This window comes from Rana temporaria, chromosome 12 (assembly GCF_905171775.1).
Source record: "Rana temporaria chromosome 12, aRanTem1.1, whole genome shotgun sequence".
Taxonomy (NCBI): domain Eukaryota; kingdom Metazoa; phylum Chordata; class Amphibia; order Anura; family Ranidae; genus Rana; species Rana temporaria.
In genome coordinates, this window is record NC_053500.1 from 60,717,863 (window position 1) to 60,742,289 (window position 24,427).

Here is a 24,427-nt window from a genome sequence, read left to right on the forward strand (position 1 = left end):
GTCAGGCCAATTTTGGACCTAAAGATGGTAAATACTTACCTAAAGATCCGCTCATTTCGGATGGAGTCCGTGCGGTCAGCGGCTGCCACACTCCAAAAGGACGACTTCATGGCGTCCATAGACATAAAGGATGCCTACCTTCATGTTCCAATTTTTCAGCCACATCAAAGATATCTACGCTTTATGGTGGCTTTGCGTCATTTCCAATTCGTGGCGATTCCCTTCGGGTTGGCTACGGCCCCCCGGGTGTTCACGAAGGTCCTAGCTCCAATCCTAGCCAAGCTAAGGATCCAAGGGGTCACGATCCTAGCATACCTGGACGACCTCCTAGTCATAGATCACTCGTCTCCCGGCTTGGAGCGAGCAGTGGCCCTCACGGTCCAATACCTCGAGAGGTTCGGCTGGATCCTAAATCGAGAAAAGTCAGCATTCCAGCCCACAAGGCAGTTGGAATATCTCGGCATGAGGTTAGACACAGAACAACAGAGGGTGTTTCTACCTCTGATGAAGGTCAAAGCCATAAAGGAATGAATCCTACTGGTTCTAAGCAAGAAAGAACCGACTATTCGCCTATGTATGAGGTTACTAGGCAAGATGGTGGCCACATTCGAGGCGGTGCCGTACGCCCAGAGCCACACTCGCATCCTGCAGGCAGCCATCCTGTCAGCAGGGAGCAGAAGGCCACAGGCCTTGGATATCCCGTTGCCGCTCTCATCAAGAGTCCGACAAAGTCTGTGTTGGTGGTTAGACCCTCAGAATCTACTGAAGGGGAAGTCTTTCAGCCCAGTGGCTTGGAAGATAGTGACCACAGACGCCAGCCTGACGGGCTGGGGAGCAATTTTGGATGGTTGCACTCACCAAGGTTCTTGGGCAAAGCCAGAGAGGCAGTTGCCCATCAACATCTTGGAGCTCAGAGCTGCTCGACTAGCCCTCAGGGCTTGGACGTCAAAATTACAGGGGTTCCCGGTGAGAATTCAATCAGACAATGCCACGGCTGTGGCATACATAAATCACCAAGGGGGAACCAGGAGTCAAGCCGCTCAGAGAGAGGTGAGCTTGATTCTCCTATGGGCAGAGGCTCATGTGCCCTGCATATCGGCAATATTCATTCCAGGAGTGGACAACTTTCAGGCGGACTTCTTAAGCCGCCAGACTCTATTGCCGGGGGAATGGTCTCTGCATCCACAAATCTTTCAAGCACTCTGCCAAAGATGGGGAGTGCCGGACGTGGATGTCATGGCATCGAGACTCAACAAGAAGCTAGACAGGTTCATATCCCGCTCAAGGGATCCGATGGCCTGCGGAACCGATGCGCTGGTTTGCCCTTGGCATCAGTTCAAACTTCTTTATGCTTTTCCCCCGCTCCAGTTACTACCCCGCCTGCTGCGCAGGATCAGGGTGGAGCACATACCAGTCATTCTGGTAGCTCCAGCATGGCCCAGAAGGGCATGGTACTCACTAATCCTAAAGATGGTAGTAGGAGACCCTTGGACTCTTCCTCTACGGCCAGACCTGCTATCGCAAGGTCCGATCCTCCACCCTGCCTTACGGCATCTAAATTTGACGGCCTGGAAGCTGAATCCCTGATTCTCAGGGGTAGAGGTCTGTCTCAGAAGGTAATCTCTACCCTAATCAGAGCCAGGAAACCGGTCTCTAGGGTGATTTATTACAGGGTCTGGAAGGCCTATGTAGGCTGGTGTGAGTCCAAGCTATGGCTTTCTCGCAAGTTTACCATCGATAGAGTTTTAAGTTTTCTCCAGCTAGGAGTGGATAAGGGATTGGCATTAAGCACAATCAAAGGACAGATTTCAGCTCTGTCAGTGTGGTTTCAGCGGCTGCTGGCCACCCACTCGCTGGTTAAGACCTTCCTTCAAGGGGTCTTACGTATTAAACCTCCAGTTAAATCCCCGCTTTGTCCGTGGGATTTAAATCTTGTTCTGTCAAGTTTGCAGAAACAACCGTTTGAGCCGTTGGCTGAAATTCCTTTGGTTTTACTGACAAGGAAGTTAGTATTTTTGGTCGCCATAGTTTCCGCAAGAAGAGTATCGGAACTGGCGGCCTTATCCTGTAAGGAACCATATCTTCTTTTTCATAAGGACAAGGTCGTTCTCCGCCCTCATCCTTCCTTCCTACCGAAGGTTATATCCAGTTTTCATCTAAACCAGGATTTGGTATTACCATCCTTCTTCCCTAAACCTACTTCCAGAAAGGAAGGGTTGTTGCATACCTTGGATATTGTCAGGGCCATGAAGGCCTATCTTAAAGCTACAGAGAAGATCCGGAAAACGGATGTGTTGTTCATTTTACCGGATGGGCCCAAGAAAGGGCAGGCAGCTGCAAAGTCCACCATCTCTAGGTGGATTAAGCAGTTAATCACTCAGGCCTACGGCTTGAAGGGGTTGCCTCCTCCAGTATCATTAAAGGCTCATTCTACTAGGGCCATGGGCGCCTCCTGGGCAGCACATCACCAGATCTCTATGGCTCAAGTTTGCAAGGTGGCAACCTGGTCTTCTGTCCACACGTTTACAAAATTCTACCAGTTGGACGTAAGAAGGAATACTGATACAGCCTTTGGGCAGGCAGTGCTGCAGGCTGCAGTTTGAGACCCTCGGATGCCGGGGGCTCCTCTTTTTTGAGTTAAATTTAAAATTTAAAATTATTTTTCTCAACTAAGTTGGATTTATTATGATTTGAGTATATCTCTAAATTAAATCCTTTTGTCTTGGAGATGTTCTCCCTCCCCTCATTGTAAGCATTGCTTTGGGACATCCCATATAGTAATGAATGCCGCTCTGTGTCCCGTGATGTACGATAAAGAAAAAGAGATTTTTAATACAGCTTACCTGTAAAATCTTTTTCTTGGAGTACATCACGGGACACAGAGCTCCCACCCCTCTTTGGGGACCATTTTGGGAGGCATACTGCTTGCTACAAAACTGAGGTACTCCTCCTATGGGAGGGGGTTATATAGGGAGGGGCATTTCCTGTTTGAGATTGCCAGTGTCAACACCTGAAGGTACTCCATATAACCCATATAGTAATGAATGCCGCTCTGTGTCCCGTGATGTACTCCAAGAAAAAGATTTTACAGGTAAGCTGTATTAAAAATCTCTTTTTCTGATCAGTGGAGATCCCATGATGAAAGATGGATCACTATAGGCACTGGCTGCTGACACTGAGAGAAAGTAAGTGCCAGCGCCACTAATCCCATCTCCACCTGCCTGTGTCTTAACTCCCATACCATCCCTGCCTGTGTCTAACTCCCATACCCCCTCCCTACCACCCATGCCTGTGTCTAACCCCCTCCCTAGCTCCCCTGCCTCTGTCTAACCCCCCTAGCACACCTGCCTCTGTCTAACCCCCCTAGCACACCTGCCTCTGTCTAACCCCCCTAGCACACCTGCCTCTGTCTAACCCCCCTAGCACACCTGCCTCTGTCTAACCCCCCTAGCACACCTGCCTCTGTCTAACCCCCCTAGCACCCCTGCCTCTGTCTAACACCCCTACCACCCCTGCCTGTGTCCAACCCCCTCCCTACCACCCCTGTCTGTGTCTAAACTCCCATATCACCCATGCCTGTGTCTAACCCCCCTCCCTACCACCCCTGCCTGTGTCTAAACCTACCTACCACCCCTGGCTGTGTCTAACCCCCTCCCTACTACCCCTGCCTGTGTCTAACCCCCTCCCTACCACCTCTGCCTGTGTCCAACCCCCTCCCTACCACCCCTGCCTGTGTCTAAACTCCCATACCATCCCTTCCCAAGTCTAAACCCCCCACCACCCCTGCCGCCTGTGTCTTACCCCCTCCCTACCGCCCCTGCCTGTGTCTAACCCCCATACCACCCCTGCCTGAGTCTAAACCCCCTACCACCCCTGCCTCTGTATAACCCCATACCACCCCTGCCTGTGTCTAAACCCCCTCCCTACTACCCCTGCCTGTGTCTAAACCCCCATACCACCCCTGCCTGTGTCTAATCTCCCACCACCCCTGCCTGTGTCTAACCCCCCCCCCCCCCTCCTCACCACCACCGCTGCCTCTGTCTGAACCCCACCATCACTGTTGCATGTAAATCTGACTTACTGATGAATTTAATTTTGGTTTTAATTGTCATGATATAAAATAATTGTGGGGGCCTTTTGGTTGGTAAGATATATATATATATATATATATATATATATATATATATATATATATATATATATATATATATTTTTAGAGGGGGGGGCAGCACTTCATTCCTGGGCCCAGGCAGCACAATGTCTTGGGCCGGCCCTGAGGACATGGCTGCATTATGTGGGGGACATGGCTGCATTATGTGGGGGACATGGCTGCATTATGTGGGGGACATGGCTGTAATATGTGGGGGACATGGCTGTAATATGTGGGGGGACATGGCTGGAATATGTGGGGGACATGGCTGGAATATGTGGGGGACATGTCTGCAATATGTGGGGGGACATGGCTGCATTTGGGGACACATTTAAAAAAAGTATCGGTATTCGGTATCGGCGAGTACATAAAAAAAAGTATCGGTACTTGTACTCAGTCCTAAAAAAGTGGTATCGGGACAACCCTACTACTAACTATTAAATTATAGATATTGGAATTTTCTTTCAAATTTGGCTATTAGTGAACGTAAAGAATACACATTTATCCGAAGTATCTGATGTAACGAATTAAAGATAATAAATAATAATAAAACTTTTTAATATTATTATTATTCCTTATGTTCATAAACAGCCGAATTTGAAAGAAAATTCCAATACCTATAATTTAATAGTTAATATTAGTTATTATTTTGGATTTCCGAATTTTAACATTTCCGAAGTTTTTAATTTACGAATACCACAGCTAAACGATTGGAACATGACGAATTCCAATTTTTCCGAAGTTACGGATTTATTTGAAATAACGAATTTCCATCATAACGAATGACAAGAAAAAAATAAATAAAACACGAATGAAAAAGCACACATTTTTCAGCAGTGCACATGTCTAAAAAAAATAAAAGGGTCCATTATCATCATTTTGACCTACATTTAAATATAAGGGTTGTCCTCTTGAGAGAGAAATATAAGTGAAAAAAGGCACTTATGACTTATTGTCACCTTCAAAAGTACTGTGCTGCGTCTTCTTTTCTGCTCTGCTGTAAGCACACAGACAGGTAGGAGAGTGCAACCTACACAGTGAAGGTGGCAGAGGACACTAATGTGGGGGCTGAGGAAACTGCTATAGGGGAACAGAGGACATTGTGTGGGGGAGGGGCAGAGGCTACTACTGTGGTGGTGGTGGTGGGGGGGGGGGACTCTACTATGGGGAGGAGGCTGATTTGAAGGGGGGAAGAGGACCCTACCTACTGTAACACACTATGTGTTCTTCATGACATATTTTTATTGGAAGCTTGGTATTTTTTTTTTTTTTTTCTTTTTTAACCACTTTAATACAGGGCACTTTCACCCCCTTCCTGCCCAGGCCAATTTTCAGCGCTGTCGCCCTTTAAATGACAATTTTACGGTCATGCCACACTGTACCTAAATTAAATTTTTATCATTTTTTTTTCACACAAATACAGCTTACTTTTCTTTTGGTGGTATTTACTCACCGCTGGGTTTTATTTTTTATTTTTTGCTAAATAAACACAGACCGAAAATTGTGAAAAAACAAACACAAATTTTTCTTTGTTTCTGTTATAACATTTTGTAAATAAATCCTTCTTCATAAATTTAGGCCAAAATGTTTTCTGCTACGTTTCTTTGGTGAAAATAACCCAGATCAGATTATTTTTTATATCAGATTATATAGTCCCTAGGAAAGTTATAAGTCCACAAGCTATGGTGTGTGTGTGTGTAAAATATATGAAAATCGATAATTACTGACTCATTTCTTGAGGCTCTACTTACCTACTGTCAGAGGTACACTACAGTGTCGTCATATTACTGGTGTGGCAATGGTCAGGAACACTGACTGTGGACAGAATGTAAAAAAATAATAATAATAATTTTGTAAAAAATAAATAAAAAATTCTTTCTTTTTTAATTTTTTTTTCTTTTTTAATACTTTCTTTTACATACTGTGACCAGGATGGTGCAGTGTTACCATAGCAACACTTTACTACTCTGGGAATGTGATGAGGATTTTTTTCACACATTGATTGCTTAAAACAGTGAAAATCATGGTTATAAGCAACCATTTTTTTTCTGAATGAAATCCATTCATTCAGTGTGTACTATTGTCATTAGCTGTGATTTGGCACAGCTAATCACATAATACAGATGGCCGGTAAATGGCCCTGCCTGTGCCATGTGATCACTGTGACCAATCACAGAGATCAACACAATATTACTCAATGAATGGAGTCCATTCATTGTGTAAAATTGCCATGTGATCTGCTGTGATTGGTACCGACAGGGGCCCAGTACACTGATCTGTCGTCTGGTGGACACAGCAGATGAAAGAGCATGTCGGAGCACGACCTGGTCCTGAGAGGACATTCTATGACATCCTCCCAGAATAACAGAGCAGGGACATTAACGGGCAGGCAACTCTTTAGAGGTTGAGATCTACCTGGACAACATGGAGGACATCAAGATCCCCAGGGGTGGGAGGTTTGAGGTGTCGGGCAGCACCCTTTTTAACCGATTCTCGCCTGGCCAACTGTAATGAGTTAAAGGATGCTGCCCGACACCACGAACCCTCATCCCTGGGGATCTTTGATTTCCTCCATGCTGTACAGGTAGATCTTATCCTTTTGAAAGGTTGCCGTCCCCGGTTCTAGAGTTTATAGCTATCAGTTTTAAGGAAGTTCAAGTGGGTTTTGGATACATTTAGATATTAACTAGAAACCTTCTTTCTGTTTAGTTTTGTTCCTACTGTCTACTCAGGTGTTTTCAGAGAAGATGGGCCTAGAAACTGGATGGAACTGTCACATCTCTCTAACTCCCAATGGTGATGGGCCAGGATCTCTGGTACCACCATCCAGCCCTAGTAATGCTGGATCTCTGCGAGATGACCTACAGCAAGGTAAGCAAAAATGGCAAAACACTTGTAGCACGGTTCTTTCAGAATATTCTCCATCCTGTTATCCCACTTTTGTTTTTGGACAGTATTGAATAGTTGTCCACGCAAATAACTGGTCTCTTCGCGACAATTTTAGGTTCTCGAGAAGATGCAGAGGGCTTATTACTGATGGATGATGAAGGTCATTCAGATATGATAAGTTTTCACCCTACAGATAGTGATGTTCCTAGTTTTCTAGAGGATTCGAATCGCGTAAGTAACGTCTTCTTTTTTTTTTACCTTGATTAAGCTACAATGTGAATAGCGGTTTACAATTTAGTGGTGCTTTTTAACCAATTTTTATTACCTATCCATAGGCAAAACTTCCTCGTGGTATCCATCAAGTAAGACCTCATCTGCAGAACATTGATAATGTTCCCTTGTTGGTACCGCTGTTTACAGACTGTACACCAGAAAGTGGGTAAAGAATAAAATGCTGTAATAGATGGACTTGGTTTGTTGAAATGTTCTTTTGGTAATATTCCTTTGTTCCCCAGCTATGTGCGATATGATCCAGATCATGCAGGAGTATGGGGAGGTGACCTGCTGTATGGGAAGTTCTGCCAACGTCAGAAACAGTGGCTTATTCTTACAGAGTGATATCAGGTCAGCAGCATTCTTTACTGCAGTTACTCCCTATCTTTATCTGTTTTTCAATATGGCTTGTAATATTAATGGATTGAAACCACTAATGATTGAATATCACTTGGAAGACTTGCCACCATCAAAATAAGACGTTAACAATTTGTATGCAGTGAACCCTTTATTGACACAACATGAAAAAAAAAAGTAGCAAGGTATTGCATGGTAATCCGAAGGCTGATAACAGTTGTCTAACTAGTAAACATTGTGCATTGGCGGCCTTGGGTTACCATAGATTATTTTTCTTTCAGAAGCCAGTGTGAATGTTTTTTGTGCAGATGTAAGTATATCAGGAAAATAAACACTTAATGGCTCTAGGGCTCTGCTTTTGAGGTTACGCTCTTGTTAGGGATAAGCATGACAGTCAATTGTTATTTAAACTAGAGTTCTGGTTTTCCTATTACTTTAAATGGTTTGTTTCAGCCAAACTGGCCCAATAAAACAATTTCTAGTACACAATGATGCAACCAGTGTGTGTGCTTTAATATTCCGTTTTAGCTGCATACAATAAGTGCTGCTGGGGTCCAGAATTGATGGAAAGGTGGGTTGATGACTTCATGATTTTCACCTCGGCCAATGAGAGAAAGCCTTGTATTCATTGCACTCAGCCCGACTATTTTTTATTTCTGACATCAGAGAAGAATTCAACTGTACTGCTGCCACAACACAACACCGCTTAGTATGTAGCTGATGCTACAACACAATGTTGAAGCACACAGTGGCTGCATCTATGACTACAAACTTATTAAAATCCTCATGTGACAATCCTGATTGGCTCTGTGCTGTCACATGGAGCACGAGTTGCATGCTACTTACCCAGACATACCTAGTATGTATAGCAGTAAATGGAACAGTAGGGGATAAATTAAAACTTTAATATATGCCGAGCTGGGAAGTGGGGGTGTTGTGGGGCAGTGTGGTTGAACTGTTTGCTCCGGATTTACCCAAAAATGCCATTGATGTACAGTAGTGCGTTAAATTACCCTCTAGCTTCTCAATGGCTCGCTTATGAAATTTCCACACATAATATTGTGCAATTGGATTCTCCACTTTATGAAAAGGGCTTTGTGACGGTATCGGTATGATATCCCTGTCAACGTTCCCTTCTTCCCATAACGAAAATCACCCCAATATTCCACGAGGAGGGATATCCCTGGAATCGCCCAGAAAGCCACACATGAAACCAGCTTACTGCTTGAACAACACAGACTTTAATGTTATAACACACAGCTTATATGTCATTTCCAAAACTGTTACAATGACAAATCTCCGCCCCCCTCACACTGGGGCTTCCATACAGATTATAGGTAGACACGACGGGGCCGATGCTGAAACACATTTTCTTTAGACAATGACATCAATGACGCTGAGCACTAGCTGTACTGAATACATCAACCAGACCGCTCGACCCCGCATATAGAGAGATAATTACCACAATGAAGCAATCAGAATAATTAACACAAGCCACTTAAACCCAGCTCTCCTTCACACAACACAATAGATCAATTAACCTTTAGAAATAGTGAGGGGACATTAGCACATCAATAACCTGGCTAGTAGGGAGCAGTAAACTGAGACATATAGGCAAATGTATCACAATGGCCCCCCTTTTGCTCCCTGCTCCGGCAAACCCGGTTGGACCTTCCCTGGTCCAGTAGGGTTGACGGGTTCAGAGCTATTAGTCAGAGGTTAACTCCGTTTGGCATGACTGACCTCCCTTGGCAACTGCTTCAGACTCAGGTATGTCACCGGGTCGTCAGATCACACGCCGGTCAGTCCCCAAGTCTTTGTGCGATCTGCAAAGTCACCAGAAGTCAGTGTGAAGACAGCGAATGGGTCTGTGCGCCGCCGTCTAGGTGTCCCGCTATGGGAGGGGGCAGGTTATGGCTCTGAAGTGACAATCCCAGGAGATTCATAAAAAGAAAAAGTTATATTTGTTGTAGCACTGGTGCTCAGAGTCCGGGGGGGGGGGGGGAGAGAGGGGGGACTCAGAGCCCCATAAGGTCAGCCACCCCCTGCTCCCTCCGCAGCCGCCGGTTCTCCTCTTGGAGCTTCTCCAGCTCCATCTCCAGTTCATGGAGCCTGGGGGGGTCAGCCTGCTGTGACCTCAGGTGGTTGTTCTCCTCCTCCATGCGGCTTATGCACTCCTCCAGCTCTATGTACTCACGGATCAGCTCCTGCTTGCTCATGTCCTGCAGGCTCTCCACGTGGTCCTTCATCATCAGGAACTGGGTGGTGGTGTAAGGGGCCACCGGTGGGCCCTTGGCGAACATCTCGGCACGCATCTGGGACGCCCGCTGCGACTCCCTCTCCTCCAGTCGCTTCTTCTCCTCCCAGGTCAGCTTGTTATACGGCTTCCAGGACCTCTTCTTCTTGAAGGGTGGCCGGCGGTGCCTCTTTCTGCCCAGCTCCCTCCAGGGCCCCTCCGGCTCAGGGCTGTCGCCCATGACCAGCTGACAATGGTGTTCCCTGTTGTCCGTAATAACAGATTGTACCATGAGGGCTTCGTAAGGGGTGCCCAATGGTTCTTCCTGACCCAGCTCCTTTGGATCCCAAGCCGAGTCTACACAATGGGCTGCTGCTGGTGGGCGGTACCCAGGTTGAGACCAATTTGACCTGGTGTTGTCATTCATGGGGCAATTCTGCTTGAAGTGACCCAGCTGTTTGCACCGGAAGCAGCGTTGTTCGTTGCCCTCCTGGCGATGATAGCGAGGGCTAGATGTCACCGGTCTGTTAGGAGGTTGGTATCTAGCGGTTGGTGGGTGTGAGGGCACCGTTTGTGGTGGAGGTTGTTCCTGTGGTGTGACCTGGTTCGTCTTGCGAGTATCTGCATATTCATCCGCCAACTTCGCGGCCTCTGGTAGAGTCATGGGCCTGCGATCTCTCACCCAATCCTTGACGTCCGTCTGGATGTGATTGTAAAATTGCTCCAGGAGCATTAGTTGCAAAATGTCCTCTGCGGTGGTGGCCTGGCTGCTGTTAGCCCAGTTAGAGGCCGACCGGGACAATTGGCATGCCCATTCCGCATAAGAGTCTTTCGTGGTTTTGCGTGAGTCCCTGAACTTCTGTCGGTGGGACTCTGGGGTTACTGCATAACGAGCCAGGAGCACTTCTTTAACCCGGGCGTAGCTATGGATATCCTGATCTGGCACGGTCCGGAAAGCATCAGAAGCTTTGCCTGACAGTTTGCCTGACAATATTGAAACCCAGTCTCCTCTAGCTATTCGGTGCAGGTTACATTGTCGCTCAAAATCCGCCAGGAAGTTATCAATCTCACAGTCCTTTTCATCAAAAGCTTTAAAAGCGCTAAACGGAATCTTCCTTGCGTCTGCTGTGCTGTACTCACTGTTCGTAGAAGGTGCGGCTGCTTGTTGGACTGCTGCCAGTTTTAACTGTAGCTCTGCGTCCCTTATTTGTTTATCCTTCTGTAGCTCTGCGTCTCTTATTTCTTTAGCCTTCTGTAGCTCTGCGTCCCTTATTTGTTTATCCTTCTGTAGTTCTGCGTCCCTTATTTGTTTATCCTCCTGTAGCTCTGCGTCTCTTATTTGTTTATCCTTCTGTAGTTCTGCGTTTACTAACATGTCCATCACTTTCAGTACCACATCTGGCGTTGGGTTCGGGCCGAACCACGCTAGCTTCTCTCTCATTAGCTTGTTGGCTGGCGATTCCTCCTCCTGAATCACTGGTGTCTCCATCTCTTGTACTGCTGGCGTTGCTGCAATCCCGTCCTCCTGGTCTAGCTCCATTGATTCTGCTATGATGACCCGCTTGGTTTTGTTGCTAGCAATCCTTCCACGAACTTCCAGTAGTTCTTCCAGTGTCTGCTTGGAATCCGGGTGTGAAGGGGAATAGAAGGGAAAAATCCCACCGCTACCAACCAATTGTGACGGTATCGGTATGATATCCCCGTCAACGTTCCCTTCTTCCCATAACGAAAATCACCCCAATATTCCACGAGGAGGGATATCCCTGGAATCGCCCAGAAAGCCACACATGAAACCAGCTTACTGCTTGAACAACACAGACTTTAATGTTATAACACACAGCTTATATGTCATTTCCAAAACTGTTACAATGACAAATCTCCGCCCCCCTCACACTGGGGCTTCCATACAGATTATAGGTAGACACGACGGGGCCGATGCTGAAACACATTTTCTTTAGACAATGACATCAATGACGCTGAGCACTAGCTGTACTGAATACATCAACCAGACCGCTCGACCCCGCATATAGAGAGATAATTACCACAATGAAGCAATCAGAATAATTAACACAAGCCACTTAAACCCAGCTCTCCTTCACACAACACAATAGATCAATTAACCTTTAGAAATAGTGAGGGGACATTAGCACATCAATAACCTGGCTAGTAGGGAGCAGTAAACTGAGACATATAGGCAAATGTATCACAGGCTTAAAGGGTCACTAAAGGATTTTTTTTTTTTTTTTAGCTAAATAGCTTCCTTTACCTTACTGCAGTCCTGGTTTCATGTCCTCATTGTTCGTTTTTGCTCTGATGTTGCTGTAATCCTTCTCTGTTCTGGACACTTCCTGATTGTCTGTTTCCTGATGACCACAGTACTGGGAGATTCTAGTTTCGTTTTCCAAACCATCACTGCTCTATGGCTCTATGGCTCTGTGTAGCACAGAGGCAGGATTACATGCAAAAACGAAACTAGATGCAAAAACGAAACTAGGAGGTACATTATATGATTGATTTTTATCTATTTTTAATCAATTTTAAAAGGAATCGGTTAACTATTATGTCTCTATACCCTGTAAACAGTAATTTCAGCAAAAAAAAAATGTTTTCCTTTACAACTCCTTTAAGAGCAGCCTGGTACCATGATGACTTTGTAATACCTGCAGCAGCTGGGTGGTACAAGGAATTCTGCTGGAGTGGTCACGCCACTGTAATCCCCAGCAACTATTAGAAAAAAACTGAATATGGATTAGCTTGCAAGCAATTACCCACATCTGAAATGGCAGTTTTGGGTGCGGTCCGTTTTTTGGACTCTATTCTCATTTTCATTGACGTGGGACATTTATATTGCAGATTTCTCGATTGTATTCTCTTGAAACTTTGCCATGCCTTTCTTCTGTTTTATTGTTCTGATTCAAACCCAAATTTGTCCTGCACATCAACTAGCATTTCCCTGGACCCGCTGTTCCCCTCTCGCTGTTCATGGGAGACGTTTGGGTACGTGAGTGGCCCTCTGAGGACGAACAATTCAGAGGATCTGTCTCCACTGCATCTCTCTTCAGCACTAACCAGCTTGGCCTGCTCCATGTCCTTCAGAAAGGAGGACAGCGTCAGCATCATCCGCCTTATTGAACAGGTCAGTAAATGCACAAGCATGATTTATAGCCTGCATCTCCCAATTTTATTACCTCCCTTGTGAAGAAATTCAAAATGCCTGAGAATTTTGTTCAGTAAACCCTTCCAGAAGGGGAGAGGGCTACGGCAGGAGGGAGAGGGCTGTGCTAGGGAGTTGACTCTTCCTGAAGTAGGCACATTTTCTAGCAAGCTCAGAAGCACAACAAATAAATAGCTCTGCATATTCTTCCAGCAAAGCAGCCCAAAAATCAGAGGATGTTCCATAAACCCCAGCTGCCATAGATGCCTGGCATGAAAGGCAGTTACCCATACTACCCTGTTGTTAATATTGGGAGTACCCTTCTGAGGACAATGTAGCACCACACATGACGGATCTGTGACAGAAAGGCGTTGGGTCAGGGGGTTCTGTGACCCCTTATTTTGCAAGTTCTCTGGTACTGTGACCCGTGGGTAATACTTTTTGACAATGCTTCAGTGTATACTGTTTATAGAGTGGCCTATGGTGACTTTTTCACTCATGGCCACCAACCCTCCTGCTTTGCAGTGAGGTGAGCAGCCACTACTGATGATATCTCACTATGTAGTGGTGTACAGCAACCTATGGTGACTTATTTACACACGGTGCTCTTCAGTGGGTCTGTAAGTTATCCTTATTGGTAATGACTCATTAGATACTGTTGGTGTGGTGCCCTATTGTGCTTTGTCACATGCAGCCATTTACTATACTACTTTGCTGGTGTTTGTGTGTATCCCTTGTTGGTAATGGATCACAGATTTGGGTTGTATGGTGGCATGTGGTCACCTAGTCACACATGACCATTTACACCTACAGCTCTGCAGTGGGGCTGTGAGTGAACCTAGTTGGTAATGTTTCATTGTCTATTCTTTGTCCAGTGGCCTGTAGTGACCTAGTCATGCTTGTTCAGAATTTCTCAATACTTTACTGTGCACATCACAGGTTCACTATACCTGTGTTGTCTTTCTTTCAAAATGTGCAAGCAGATACTATTTACTACAGAATATTGCTGGATGATTGGTTCTTACATCCTTCATGCAGTATGTCATGTGTAATGTATTATTACTGTTATCACCACCATCATCATCATCATCTATAACTGGAATTTCTTACAAAATAAACACGTGTTCCTTTTCACGTCTCTATTTTAAATTGTAAACTCTTGTGGGCGGAACCCTCCTGCAATGATCCTTGTAAGTTTGTCTTCTGATTTCCCTAAGTTGAAGAGTGTAAAGCAGCCGTGAATGTGATGGCACTACACAGAGTAATAATAATAATGTGGTGCCATGCAGGGCAATACATTCCTGCTCACAGTCGGTGACTCCATGGAACAATGCCACCAACCTGCCATTTAGAATCCAGCTATGCTTAGAACAAAACAGCAGATAATTTTTAATGTCAGCATATTTACTGTATGAGTAAGAAAGAGCATTGTGCATTATGGTTTATACTTAACTGTTTGCTGGTTTGTCTTCCAGGCTCGTCACGCTACATATGGTATAAGAAAATGCTTCCTATTTCTATTACAATGTCAGTTAACCCTTGTCATGGTTCAGGTAAGTGAGACCGCGCTTGAAAATGCATGTTAGAGCTGAGCTCCAGGCAAGATACAAGAATACAATTGTTATATGTATTTTTGCTTTGAACTAGTATAAGTGCCTAAAGAATAAGAGTATATATAAGCGGACACCTACCCCACCTCACCATAAGATGTATTTGTGATTCATGGGAAGCTGCCCCTTTAAATACCAAATGGCACTTTATATAAACAAACTAAAGCAGGGATATGCAGTTAGCGGACCTCCAGCTGTTGCAGAACTACAATTCCCATGAGGCATAGCAAGATTTTGACATCTACAAGCATGACACCCAGAGGCAGAGGCATGATGGGACTTGCAACAGCTGGAGATCAGCTAATTGCATATCCCTGAACTAAAGTAAAAGGAGGGGCTAGCCCAATAAATGTGACAAAACCCTTCAATGGTGATGAGCCTGATATACAATATATGCAATGTATTCAAATGCCCATGCAACAAAAACCACAACATATAAGTGCAGAAGTGCTAGAAGTTCATATTATGTGACTCCAATCACCAGGTTGCTGAGCAAACACAATATAGTGCCCAAAAAAAATCTTCCAGATCACCAAAAGTGCTCCACAACATGCTAGTAATTTATTGCACTCACCAGTCATCAGATCAATAAACGTATTGGTTCAAAGCCATCCATCCACACAGATATGTCTGCTCCTCCCCTGGTGGGTCCAGACGTTGCTCATAAACCAGAGTAAAAAGTCCTAACAAGTAGAGGGCATATAGTGTGATACCGTTTATTTAATCAATAAAACATGTAAAATCATATTTATATGCACTTATATATAGATTCTGTAGATGTAGCGCCACCATAAACAGTTTCCTCGGTCAGAAATGTAATATCCCGCCGCGCGTGTTCCTCGGAGCCGGCGTGCACACCACAGACTCGGAAACCAAGTAAGATGAGAACTTGGTAATGATGTCGACCTCTCAGCTTCCACGCATTTCACGCATGCACGCATCTTCAGGAAGCAAAGCGATTTCTTGTTCTAGTTTGAGTAACGTCGGGACCCACCAGGAGTGGAGAAGATATATCTGTGTGGATGGATGACTTTAAACCAGAACATTTGATTGCTTGTTTATCTGGTGGGTGCAATATATGAGTAGTACGTGGTGGAAAACGTTTGGTGATCTGGAAAACGTTTTTTTGGGCACTATATTTTATCCGCTCAGCAGCCCTGTGATTGGATTCACATAATATGCACTTAAAGTACACGTGCCTTTATATGTTATGGTTTTTGTTGCATGGACATTTAAATACATTGCATATATTTGTATATCTGGTTCATCACCATTTAAGGGGTTTTTGTCACATTTATTGGGCTAGCGCCTCCTTTAACTTTAGTTTGTTTTATAGTGTAAGTGCCTGAAAGGGTCTTCATATCAGCCCCTTGTAATCTACACAGCAGCAGGGCAAGCAATAAGTTACATGTCAGGTTTGCCTCAAGGAAACAGGCTTGATGTGGACTTGAACTAAAAAAACACACAGCTATATATTTTGCATTTGTCCATTCCTGTATATCTTAGACCAAACCAGTCTTGTATGTCTCAAGTGCTTCAATGCATGTTTTTCTCATTTACTCTGGGCATGCCCCTTGATCCAAGGCTATTCCTAACAGGTAGCCAGGTTTCTTTTTTTTTTTTTAAGTGTATTTTGTGCGTGTACTCGAGAGAGGAGCTGGACTGCAGGGGTTGGGAGTAGGCAGGCCTCCCCCAGAGGCAATCTGCCACCTTTCTCCATGCCCCGGGTGGCAATGGCGGGTGTGTGAGGGGGTCCTCCCACACAGCCCGCCCTACCTGCTCCGCTTTGAAGCCCAACAGGGCAGAGGGACTCCCTATAAGGGAGTGAGAGGATCTAGCCCGCTCAACCAGCCCCAATAGTCCTTCGCCTCTCTTTTTTAGAGACCGTGTGGTCAAAGTGCGTGCATGTTAACCCAATTTCGAGTGCGTGTAAGTGTGGTGGTTTTTGTGAGAGGGGGGTGGGCGTACTAAGCGCAGGCTTACCTCGCATAGCACACCCACCGGGAGCCGGGCTGAGACCACCAAACTCAATTCACATGTAGCCGAGACCGGGATCCGAACCCCTAGCTGCAGAGGTGAATGGCTTGTCAGCGCAGTGCCAATCGCGTTGAGCCACCGCAGCTCCGGTAGCCAGGTTTCTTAATGATAAAATAAACCCTCCAATTTCCCTGAACCCAGGGAACTCATTGTTCCTTAAAGTGTACATAAAGCCAAAGTTAAAGAAGAACTGAAGTCTGCTCGCATAATTTGTAATAAAAACATCTTTGCCATTCTGAAGCTTCCCTCCAACCACTGCATATTATTTTATATATACTTTGATTCTGTACTTGCCAAATATGCTGCAGAAATCTTGCTCCACTGAGTCTGGCTGCATCCATTTTAACTGTGTGCGGCTGAAGCTGCTGCCTGTTAACTTCCTGGATTTACACAGAGGCACACCTCCAGCCCTGCAGCACTCATTGGCCCTCTTATGACTCACCCCCTCCTGGCCAACTCTCACGAGAGTAACAGTAAGTGGGCTGTATAAGGTATTTACTGGCAGAAAAAAAATGTTTCACTATCCAAAGTTAAAACAACCAGAAGGGCAGAAGATTTAATAGATGGAAAGATTTTTTTTTACTGAAGTTCCACTTTGAGTTGTCACGGTAACAGGAGGTGAGGTTAGGGTAAGAATTCATGCAAACAACTGTAAGGGGACCATACAGCATCCATCTTCAGTACAATGATATTTTCTCATTTATATCTATGGGCCATATGCACCCCCTGCAGGGCCTAATATGTTTTTACGGTGGCTCTGGATGCTGTGTGCCTGTATGGCCATGTACATAAGCATTAAATCTGTTGACAGTTTATGGGTTTATTTCTTTTTGCTTTAGGGAGATGTTTCCTTTTACTTCCTTTTGTGTATGTGGGACAGGAAGTTGTGAAGGAAAATCTCCCTGCGGTAACACACGAGGCAAATTTATATATTTAAATTGAAACTATTTTATGGAAAAATAATTGATTTACGTTGTCCGAATATCTTGTATTATGGAAATTACATGAAGATTTTTTTCTTCTCTAGTTCCTGGCCTGCCTGCTCCAGCTACCTCCTGTACTCAGCACAACAGATATTTTATGGTTGTCTTGCTTCTGTTACCCATTACTGAGGTAAGTAGGGACATAACTAAATGGACATGCTTTACCTTTGCAGGGAAATAAAGAGGAAGTAAAACCCATCAGGGTTTACTTCCTCTCCTCTTTAAGGCAAAAAAGCTGTTCAAACCTGCCTGGCTTTATGTCAAAAAGTTATTGCCCCCTAAACCTAATAACTGGTTGTGCCACCCTTGGCAGCAACAACTGCAATCAAGTGTTTGCGATAACTGGCCAGGGTTTTCAGTGCCGGACTTTTACTTTTTATTCTGTTCTTTTAAAATGAATGCTAAACATCAGCCAACAATAGCAGAAGTTGCCAAAAGGGTGGCAGTAAAGAGCTAAAAAAAAAAAACACGTGGTTTGATGAATGTTGGCTGAAAATGTTCTGCCGTGTGTATGCATACCAAGTTCATGGCCAACGCCCCTTCGGACAAAAATCCACGGAAAAGTCAGATGGAAGTTCAATCGTGTGTATGAGGCTTTACACTGAACTTCTGCTATGATCACTAACATTTAGTCAAAACCCAGAAAAGTCACAACATGACTTCAGCATGCCCAATCATACTGAGGTGTGGAGCAGCCAATCCTGGGAGAGCGGGAGAAGAAAGGAGGAGGGGATCTGGAGTACACAGAATGCCTCTCTCAGGCTCGTGCATGAGCTATGTAAATCGCCTGTCACTCAGAGCAAGGGGGAAAACTGACTCCTATTTTTCTGTGTCAGTTTTTATCTTCCTGAAAAAAGATAAGAGGATTGCTCAGAGCTGGATTCACTTTTCGTGGCAAGACTGCACAGATGACATGATATCCTATATTGTACAAAGTGCAAGCCTTGGTTAAAAAAAAATAAAAAATTAGGGTTTACATCCACTTTAATAATCTTTCATTCAGGAATCTACCTTGCTACAGGTATCACCGGCTGTTGCTGTGCCCGGCAGAGTGAAAATTGGTATCACTTTTCCTGCGATAGGAGCCGGTGCTATACAGAAAGCATCGGCTTATGCGGCTCTGCTTCCTCCTCAGCCATTCATTCTCTAGCACTGGCTACATTCAAAACACTGGAGCTCTGGGATGGCAGATTTGAAACCCACGATCTGGGCTTGCCGACCCACGATCCAAGAGCAGGAGGTCGTGGGCTGTATCCGAGGGCTCCTAAACCAGGAGATTGTGGGCCATATCCGAGGGCTTCTAAACCAGGAGATTGTGGGCCATATCCGAGGGCTTCCAACCCAGGAGGTTGTGGGCCGTATCCGAGGGCTCCCAACCCAGGAGATTGTGGGCCATATCCGAGGGCTTCCAACCCAGGAGGTTGTGGGCTGTATCCGAGGGCTTCCAACCCAGGAGGTTGTGGGCCATTACCCAGAGGGCTTCCAACCCAGGAGGTTGTGGGCCATTACCCAGAGGGCTTCCAACCCAGGAGGTTGTGGGCCGTATCCGAGGGCTTCCAACCCAGGAGGTTGTGGGCCGTATCCGAGGGCTTCCAACCCAGGAGGTTGTGGGCCGTATCCGAGGGCTTCCAACCCAGGAGGTTGTGGGCCGTATCCGAGGGCTTCCAACACAGGAGGTTGTGGGCCGTATCCGAGGGCTTCCAACCCAGGAGGTTGTGGGCCGTATCCGAGGGCTTCCAACCCAGGAGGTTGTGGGCCGTATCCGAGGGCTTCCAACCCAGGAGGTTGTGGGCCGTATCCGAGGGCTTCCAACCCAGGAGGTTGTGGGCCGTATCCGAGGGCTTCCAACCCAGGAGGTTGTGGGCCAGCAGTTGGGCACCCCTGCCCTATAACTTTCATACAGACTCAATAAAATACACTGATTTGGGGTAGCATAATACATTTTGGCCTAAATTTATGAAGAAAAATTTATTTGCAATTTTTTAACAGAAAGAAAAACGTGGTTAAAGAAACAGGAACATTTTTTTTGGGGTTACAACCACTTTAAGGCCCCTTTCACACTTGTGCGATTTTTCCTGCGACTTGGGACTGCAAAGTCACATGACAAGTTGTTCCCCATGATTTCCAATGATAACCATTCATATCTGTGCGACCTCAAGTTGTGCCGACTTCAAAGTAGTCCCTGTACTACTTTGGTCCGACTTTCATGTGAGTTGAGGGTCCATAGACCTCAAGTTTACACAGGCATTCCATGAAATTGTGTTGGAAATCCGGCAAAATCGTGCAAAGCCTTAAAATTTTTGGGATGTTTTTCATTTGTGTCTGGATGTTTTTCCATGGCTTCTTGACTTTTGTGGGTTTCTTTTCAATAAATTAAATATAGATTTTAAAAACGTGCTCTGGTTCATAGGGGTACAGAGGTGTAAGAGCTGAACTGGTTCAAGCAGAGTTCCACTCAAAAATGTAACTTCCGCTTATCATGTACCTCCAGTGTCACATTTGGCACCTTTCAGGGGGGAGGTGGGCAGATACCCATCTAATACAGGTATTTCTTTATCGTTACATCACGGGACACAGAGCGGCATTCATTACTATATGGGTTATATGGAGTACCTTCAGGTGTAGACACTGGCAATCTTCAAACAGGAAATGCCCCTCCCTATATAACCCCCTCCCATAGGAGGAGTACCTCAGTTTTTACGCCAGTGTCTTAGGTGTTAGTCATGGTTTAGCTTGCCTCCGCATCCTTGGGATTAGGTGAGCTACCGGTTCTGTCCAAAAAAGCCTGTGCGCTAAAGTGGTCAGTAACCGGACCCCAAACCCTTGGGGTATAGCCCATAATGCTTTCTTTTTAAGAGAGCTGGACCCTGGGCCCAGAACTTAGAAAACCTTTGGGGCGCCTAATGTTTTCTGTTTGCCAGGGTGCTGTATGGGCCCAGGACAGTGGATCCTTCATGGAAGAAGAAGGTTCCCAGGGCCTGAAGGTCTAGACATCCCCACGGAGATGGGGGAAGATTGGACCTCTTGCTTGGCAAAGTCCTGCGGCATGGAGCAGGTAAGTAAGGGGAAAAACCTGCGGGGCTTGGCTCTTAGCAAGTTTTTTCTGGGAGGTCACAGGGGACATGCCTAAGGTTATGCATTGCATCTGGCAAACCAGTCACATATCATGAAGATAGGATGGCTCTATATGTTATATTTCCCCATAAAAGGTGACCTCCCTGGTAGTGTTGGAAAAGCTGTGAGTGGGGCCTTTTATGTACAAGTGTATATGTGTGTCAGAGAGCTATGCTTACCTGCAAGCCTCCAGGCGATGCTCTATCCAGTCCTCTCCCTCATGCCTGCAAGGCAGGCAAAACGCTGACCTCCTCGTGTGTTCCAGGCCTGCGGCTGCAGGAACAGAGAGGCCCTTCCTCCCAACCCCCCCCCCCGTCGGCGGGCGCGCGCGCGGTGCGCGTGCACGTGTTATAGACGCATTTGGCGCCGTTTTAGCTGGGGGGGAAGGGCGGGTCAGTGGTTTAAAGGAAGGGGCGGCCCTTCCTTAGATGCCACAGCTCATTCATTTCTCTGGCTTAAGGGAGGAAGGACTGGAGTGAAGCACGGGGCGCTGAGGACACACAGTGGCCAGAAAGAATACTACAGTCTTCAGAAGATTGTGGTTTAGCCTAGGAATAGGCTGGTTTTCTTTTCCATCTCATAGTCTTTTCTTTGGCAATACTACTCAGGGGGATAGAATGTTTTTTCTTGCCTAGATTGAAAAAAAAAAAAAAAAGGAAGAAAAGTTTTTCTTTGAAAAAAAAAAAAAAAAAAAAGTGTCATCTAGGGTAGAGGAAACATTTTTTATTCCCCAAACAGGTGTTTGGGCATTTAACTATTATAAGTCCCAGGTACCAATAAGTAGCAGGTGTACCTCGGTATTGTACCATGGCATCAAGATCAGAGGGTACAAAAGGTGGGGATTCCCCCGCAGAATCTGAGGTCTCGGATAGAGCTATGCCGCTGCTTTCCCCACAGGGAGCCTTTGGGCCATCGGGGTCTGGGGCTACAGCTGACGCGAGTCAACCCAACCCTAAGGTGGTCACGGAGGAGGTGTTACTCGCCTCTTTAAATGAGATGCGGAGAAGCATGGGAGAAATGATAGCCGCAGCCATGCGGGGTAGTAAGCGGAATAGATCTCCGTCACCCGTGCGCGGACCCTCGGAAGAGGAGGTCCTTTCCTCTGGGGAATTGGACCTCTTGGACAGAGACCAAGTAGGTTCAGGGATCGAAGATCCGGATACAGAGGAGTCTGGGGCAGTCTCCCTGAGGGAGAGCTGGTGGATTCAGGGCTTGACGGACTTGGTCCATAAGGCATTCAACCTGCCTGTACCAGATCTCCAGGTATCGACGGTTTCAGCTTTGGGCTCACTGAGGGCGCCTCAAAGCAGTGCTGTGTTTCCGATCCATCCTCTATTGGAGGAAGTCTTGTTCCAAGAGTGGAACAAACCAGACAAGGTTTTCTTTCCACCTAAGAAATTTTCTGTCTTATATCCTATGGAAGAAAAGTTTTCCAAGAGATGGGCTTCTCCTGCAGTAGACGCAGCCATCTCATGTGTTAACAAATCGTTAACATGTCCTGTAGAAAACGTACAGGTTTTCAAAGATCCAGTTGATAGACGCTTGGAAGCCCTACTTAAGAACTCCTTCACTTCTGCAGGGGCAGTAGTACAGCCAGCCGTGGCTGCGATTGGAGTCGCTCAAGCTTTATCGGATCAATTTAAGCAAATGCTTGAACTTATTCCTGCCGAGCAGGCAGAAGAATTTTCGGATGTCCCTAAGGCCATATGTTTTACGGTAGACGCAATCAAGGATTCTATCCAACAAGCGTCACGTTTATCATTATCCCTTATCCATATGAGAAGACTCTTATGGTTAAAAAGCTGGGAGGCTGAGCCCCCATGCAAGAAGCTCCTGGCAGGGTTTCCCTTCCATGGAGGACGGCTCTTCGGAGAGGACTTAGATAAATACATTCAGACCATTTCAAGCGGCAAGAGTACTCTCTTGCCAACTAAGAAGAGGGTTCAGGGACCTGCGTTTAAACGACAGTCCTCCCCTGGGCAGGGGCCCTCTAATGCCAAGCAGTATCGACGGCCTCCTGCAAGAACAAACTTCGGCTTCAACAGCAGATCACAAGGACAGGCTGTTAGGGGCAAGAGGCAGTGGTTTCGCAAGCCAGCAAAACCAGCCCCCAAGTCTACCTCATGAAGGGGCGCCCCCACCCACGAAGGTGGGGGGAAGGCTGCGACTCTTTTCGGAGATTTGGGAAGCCAGCATTCCCGACGAGTGGGTACGGTCTTCCGTGGCCACAGGCTACAAGCTAGAATTCCTAAGGTTTCCTCCTCCTCATTTCCAGGAGTCGAGGATTCCAAACGATCTGGAGAAAGGAGCCGCATTAAGGGCGGCTCTAGATCATCTACTTTCCCAGGAAGTAATAGTAGAGGTACCAGTCCTGGAACAGGGGCTGGGTTTCTACTCCAACCTATTCATCATCCTAAAGCCCAATGGAGATGTCAGGCCAATTTTGGACCTAAAGATGGTAAATGCATACTTAAAAGTCCGCTCATTTCGGATGGAATCCGTGCGGTCAGCAGCTGCCACACTCCAAAAAGACGACTTCATGGCGTCCATAGACATAAAGGATGCCTACCTTCATGTTCCAATTTATCAGCCACATCAAAGATATCTACGCTTTATGGTGGCTTCGCGTCATTTCCAATTCGTGGCGCTTCCCTTCGGGTTGGCTACGGCCCCCCGGGTGTTCACGAAGGTTCTAGCTCCAATCCTAGCCAAGCTAAGGATCCAAGGGGTCACGATCCTAGCATACCTGGACGACCTCCTAGTCATAGACCACTCGTCTCCCGGCTTGGAACGAGCAGTGGCCCTCACGGTCCAATACCTCGAGAGGTTCGGCTGGGTCCTAAATCGAGAAAAGTCAGCATTCCAGCCCACAAGGCAGTTGGAATATCTCGGCATGAGATTAGACACGGAACAACAAGGGGTGTTCCTACCTCTGAGGAAGGTCAAAGCCATCAAGGAATTAATCCTACTGGTTCTAAGCAAGAAAGAACCGACTATTCGCCTATGTATGAGATTACTAGGCAAGATGGTGGCTACTTTCGAGGCAGTGCCATACGCCCAGAGCCACACTCGCATCCTGCAGGCAGCCATCCTGTCAGCATGGAGCAGAAGGCCACAGGCCTTGGATATCCCGTTGCCTCTCTCATCAAGAGTCCGGCAAAGTCTGTGTTGGTGGTTAGACCCTCAGAATCTACTGAAGGGAAAATCTTTCAGCCCAGTGGCTTGGAAGATAGTGACCACAGACGCCAGCCTGACGGGCTGGGGAGCGATTGTGGATGGTTCCACTCGCCAAGGTATTTGGGCAAAGCCAGAGAAGCTTTTACCCATCAACATCTTGGAGCTCAGAGCTGTTCGACTAGCCCTCAGGGCTTGGACGTCGAAATTGCAGGGGCTCCCGGTGAGAATTCAATCAGACAATGCCACGGCAGTGGCATACATAAATCACCAAGGGGGGACCAGGAGTCAGGCCGCTCAGAGAGAAGTGAGCTTGATTCTCCTATGGGCAGAGGCTCATGTGCCCTGCATATCGGCAATATTCATTCCCGGAGTGGACAACTTTCAGGCGGACTTCTTAAGCCGCCAGACTCTATGGCCGGGGGAATGGTCTCTGCATCCACAAGTCTT

The 24,427-nt window shown here is 46.3% G+C and overlaps 2 protein-coding genes across 8 annotated transcripts in view; both read left to right on the top strand.

Moving 5' to 3' along the window:
• The window catches only part of TMEM94 (transmembrane protein 94), a 154,988-nt gene that overhangs the window by 96,085 nt on the left and 34,476 nt on the right, over window positions 1–24,427 (top strand). For all 7 annotated transcript variants that reach the window (XM_040330252.1, XM_040330249.1, XM_040330251.1 and 4 more), the window contains 7 exons: window positions 6,883–7,021; window positions 7,155–7,270; window positions 7,375–7,474; window positions 7,555–7,663; window positions 12,852–13,041; window positions 14,535–14,612; window positions 17,734–17,819. In XM_040330252.1, coding sequence (XP_040186186.1) covers window positions 6,883–7,021; window positions 7,155–7,270; window positions 7,375–7,474; window positions 7,555–7,663; window positions 12,852–13,041; window positions 14,535–14,612; window positions 17,734–17,819 — 818 coding nt within the window. The remainder of the gene's footprint in view (window positions 1–6,882; window positions 7,022–7,154; window positions 7,271–7,374; window positions 7,475–7,554; window positions 7,664–12,851; window positions 13,042–14,534; window positions 14,613–17,733; window positions 17,820–24,427) is intronic.
• On the top strand, window positions 18,404–19,753 carry LOC120918588 (spidroin-2-like). The gene is made up of 2 exons (XM_040330255.1): window positions 18,404–19,509; window positions 19,546–19,753. The coding sequence occupies exons 1-2, from the start codon at window positions 18,873–18,875 to the stop codon at window positions 19,599–19,601; spliced, it is 693 nt and encodes a 230-aa protein (XP_040186189.1). The 5' UTR covers window positions 18,404–18,872; the 3' UTR covers window positions 19,602–19,753.

Coding starts and splice junctions, on each gene's coding strand:
- LOC120918588 (XM_040330255.1), top strand. CDS start 18,873: ATGGCAGATTTGAAACCCACGATCTGGGCTTGCCGACCCACGATCCAA. Junction 19,510..19,545: donor GAGGGCTTCCAACCCAGGAG/GTTGTGGGCCGT, acceptor CCAACCCAGGAG/GTTGTGGGCCAGCAGTTGGG.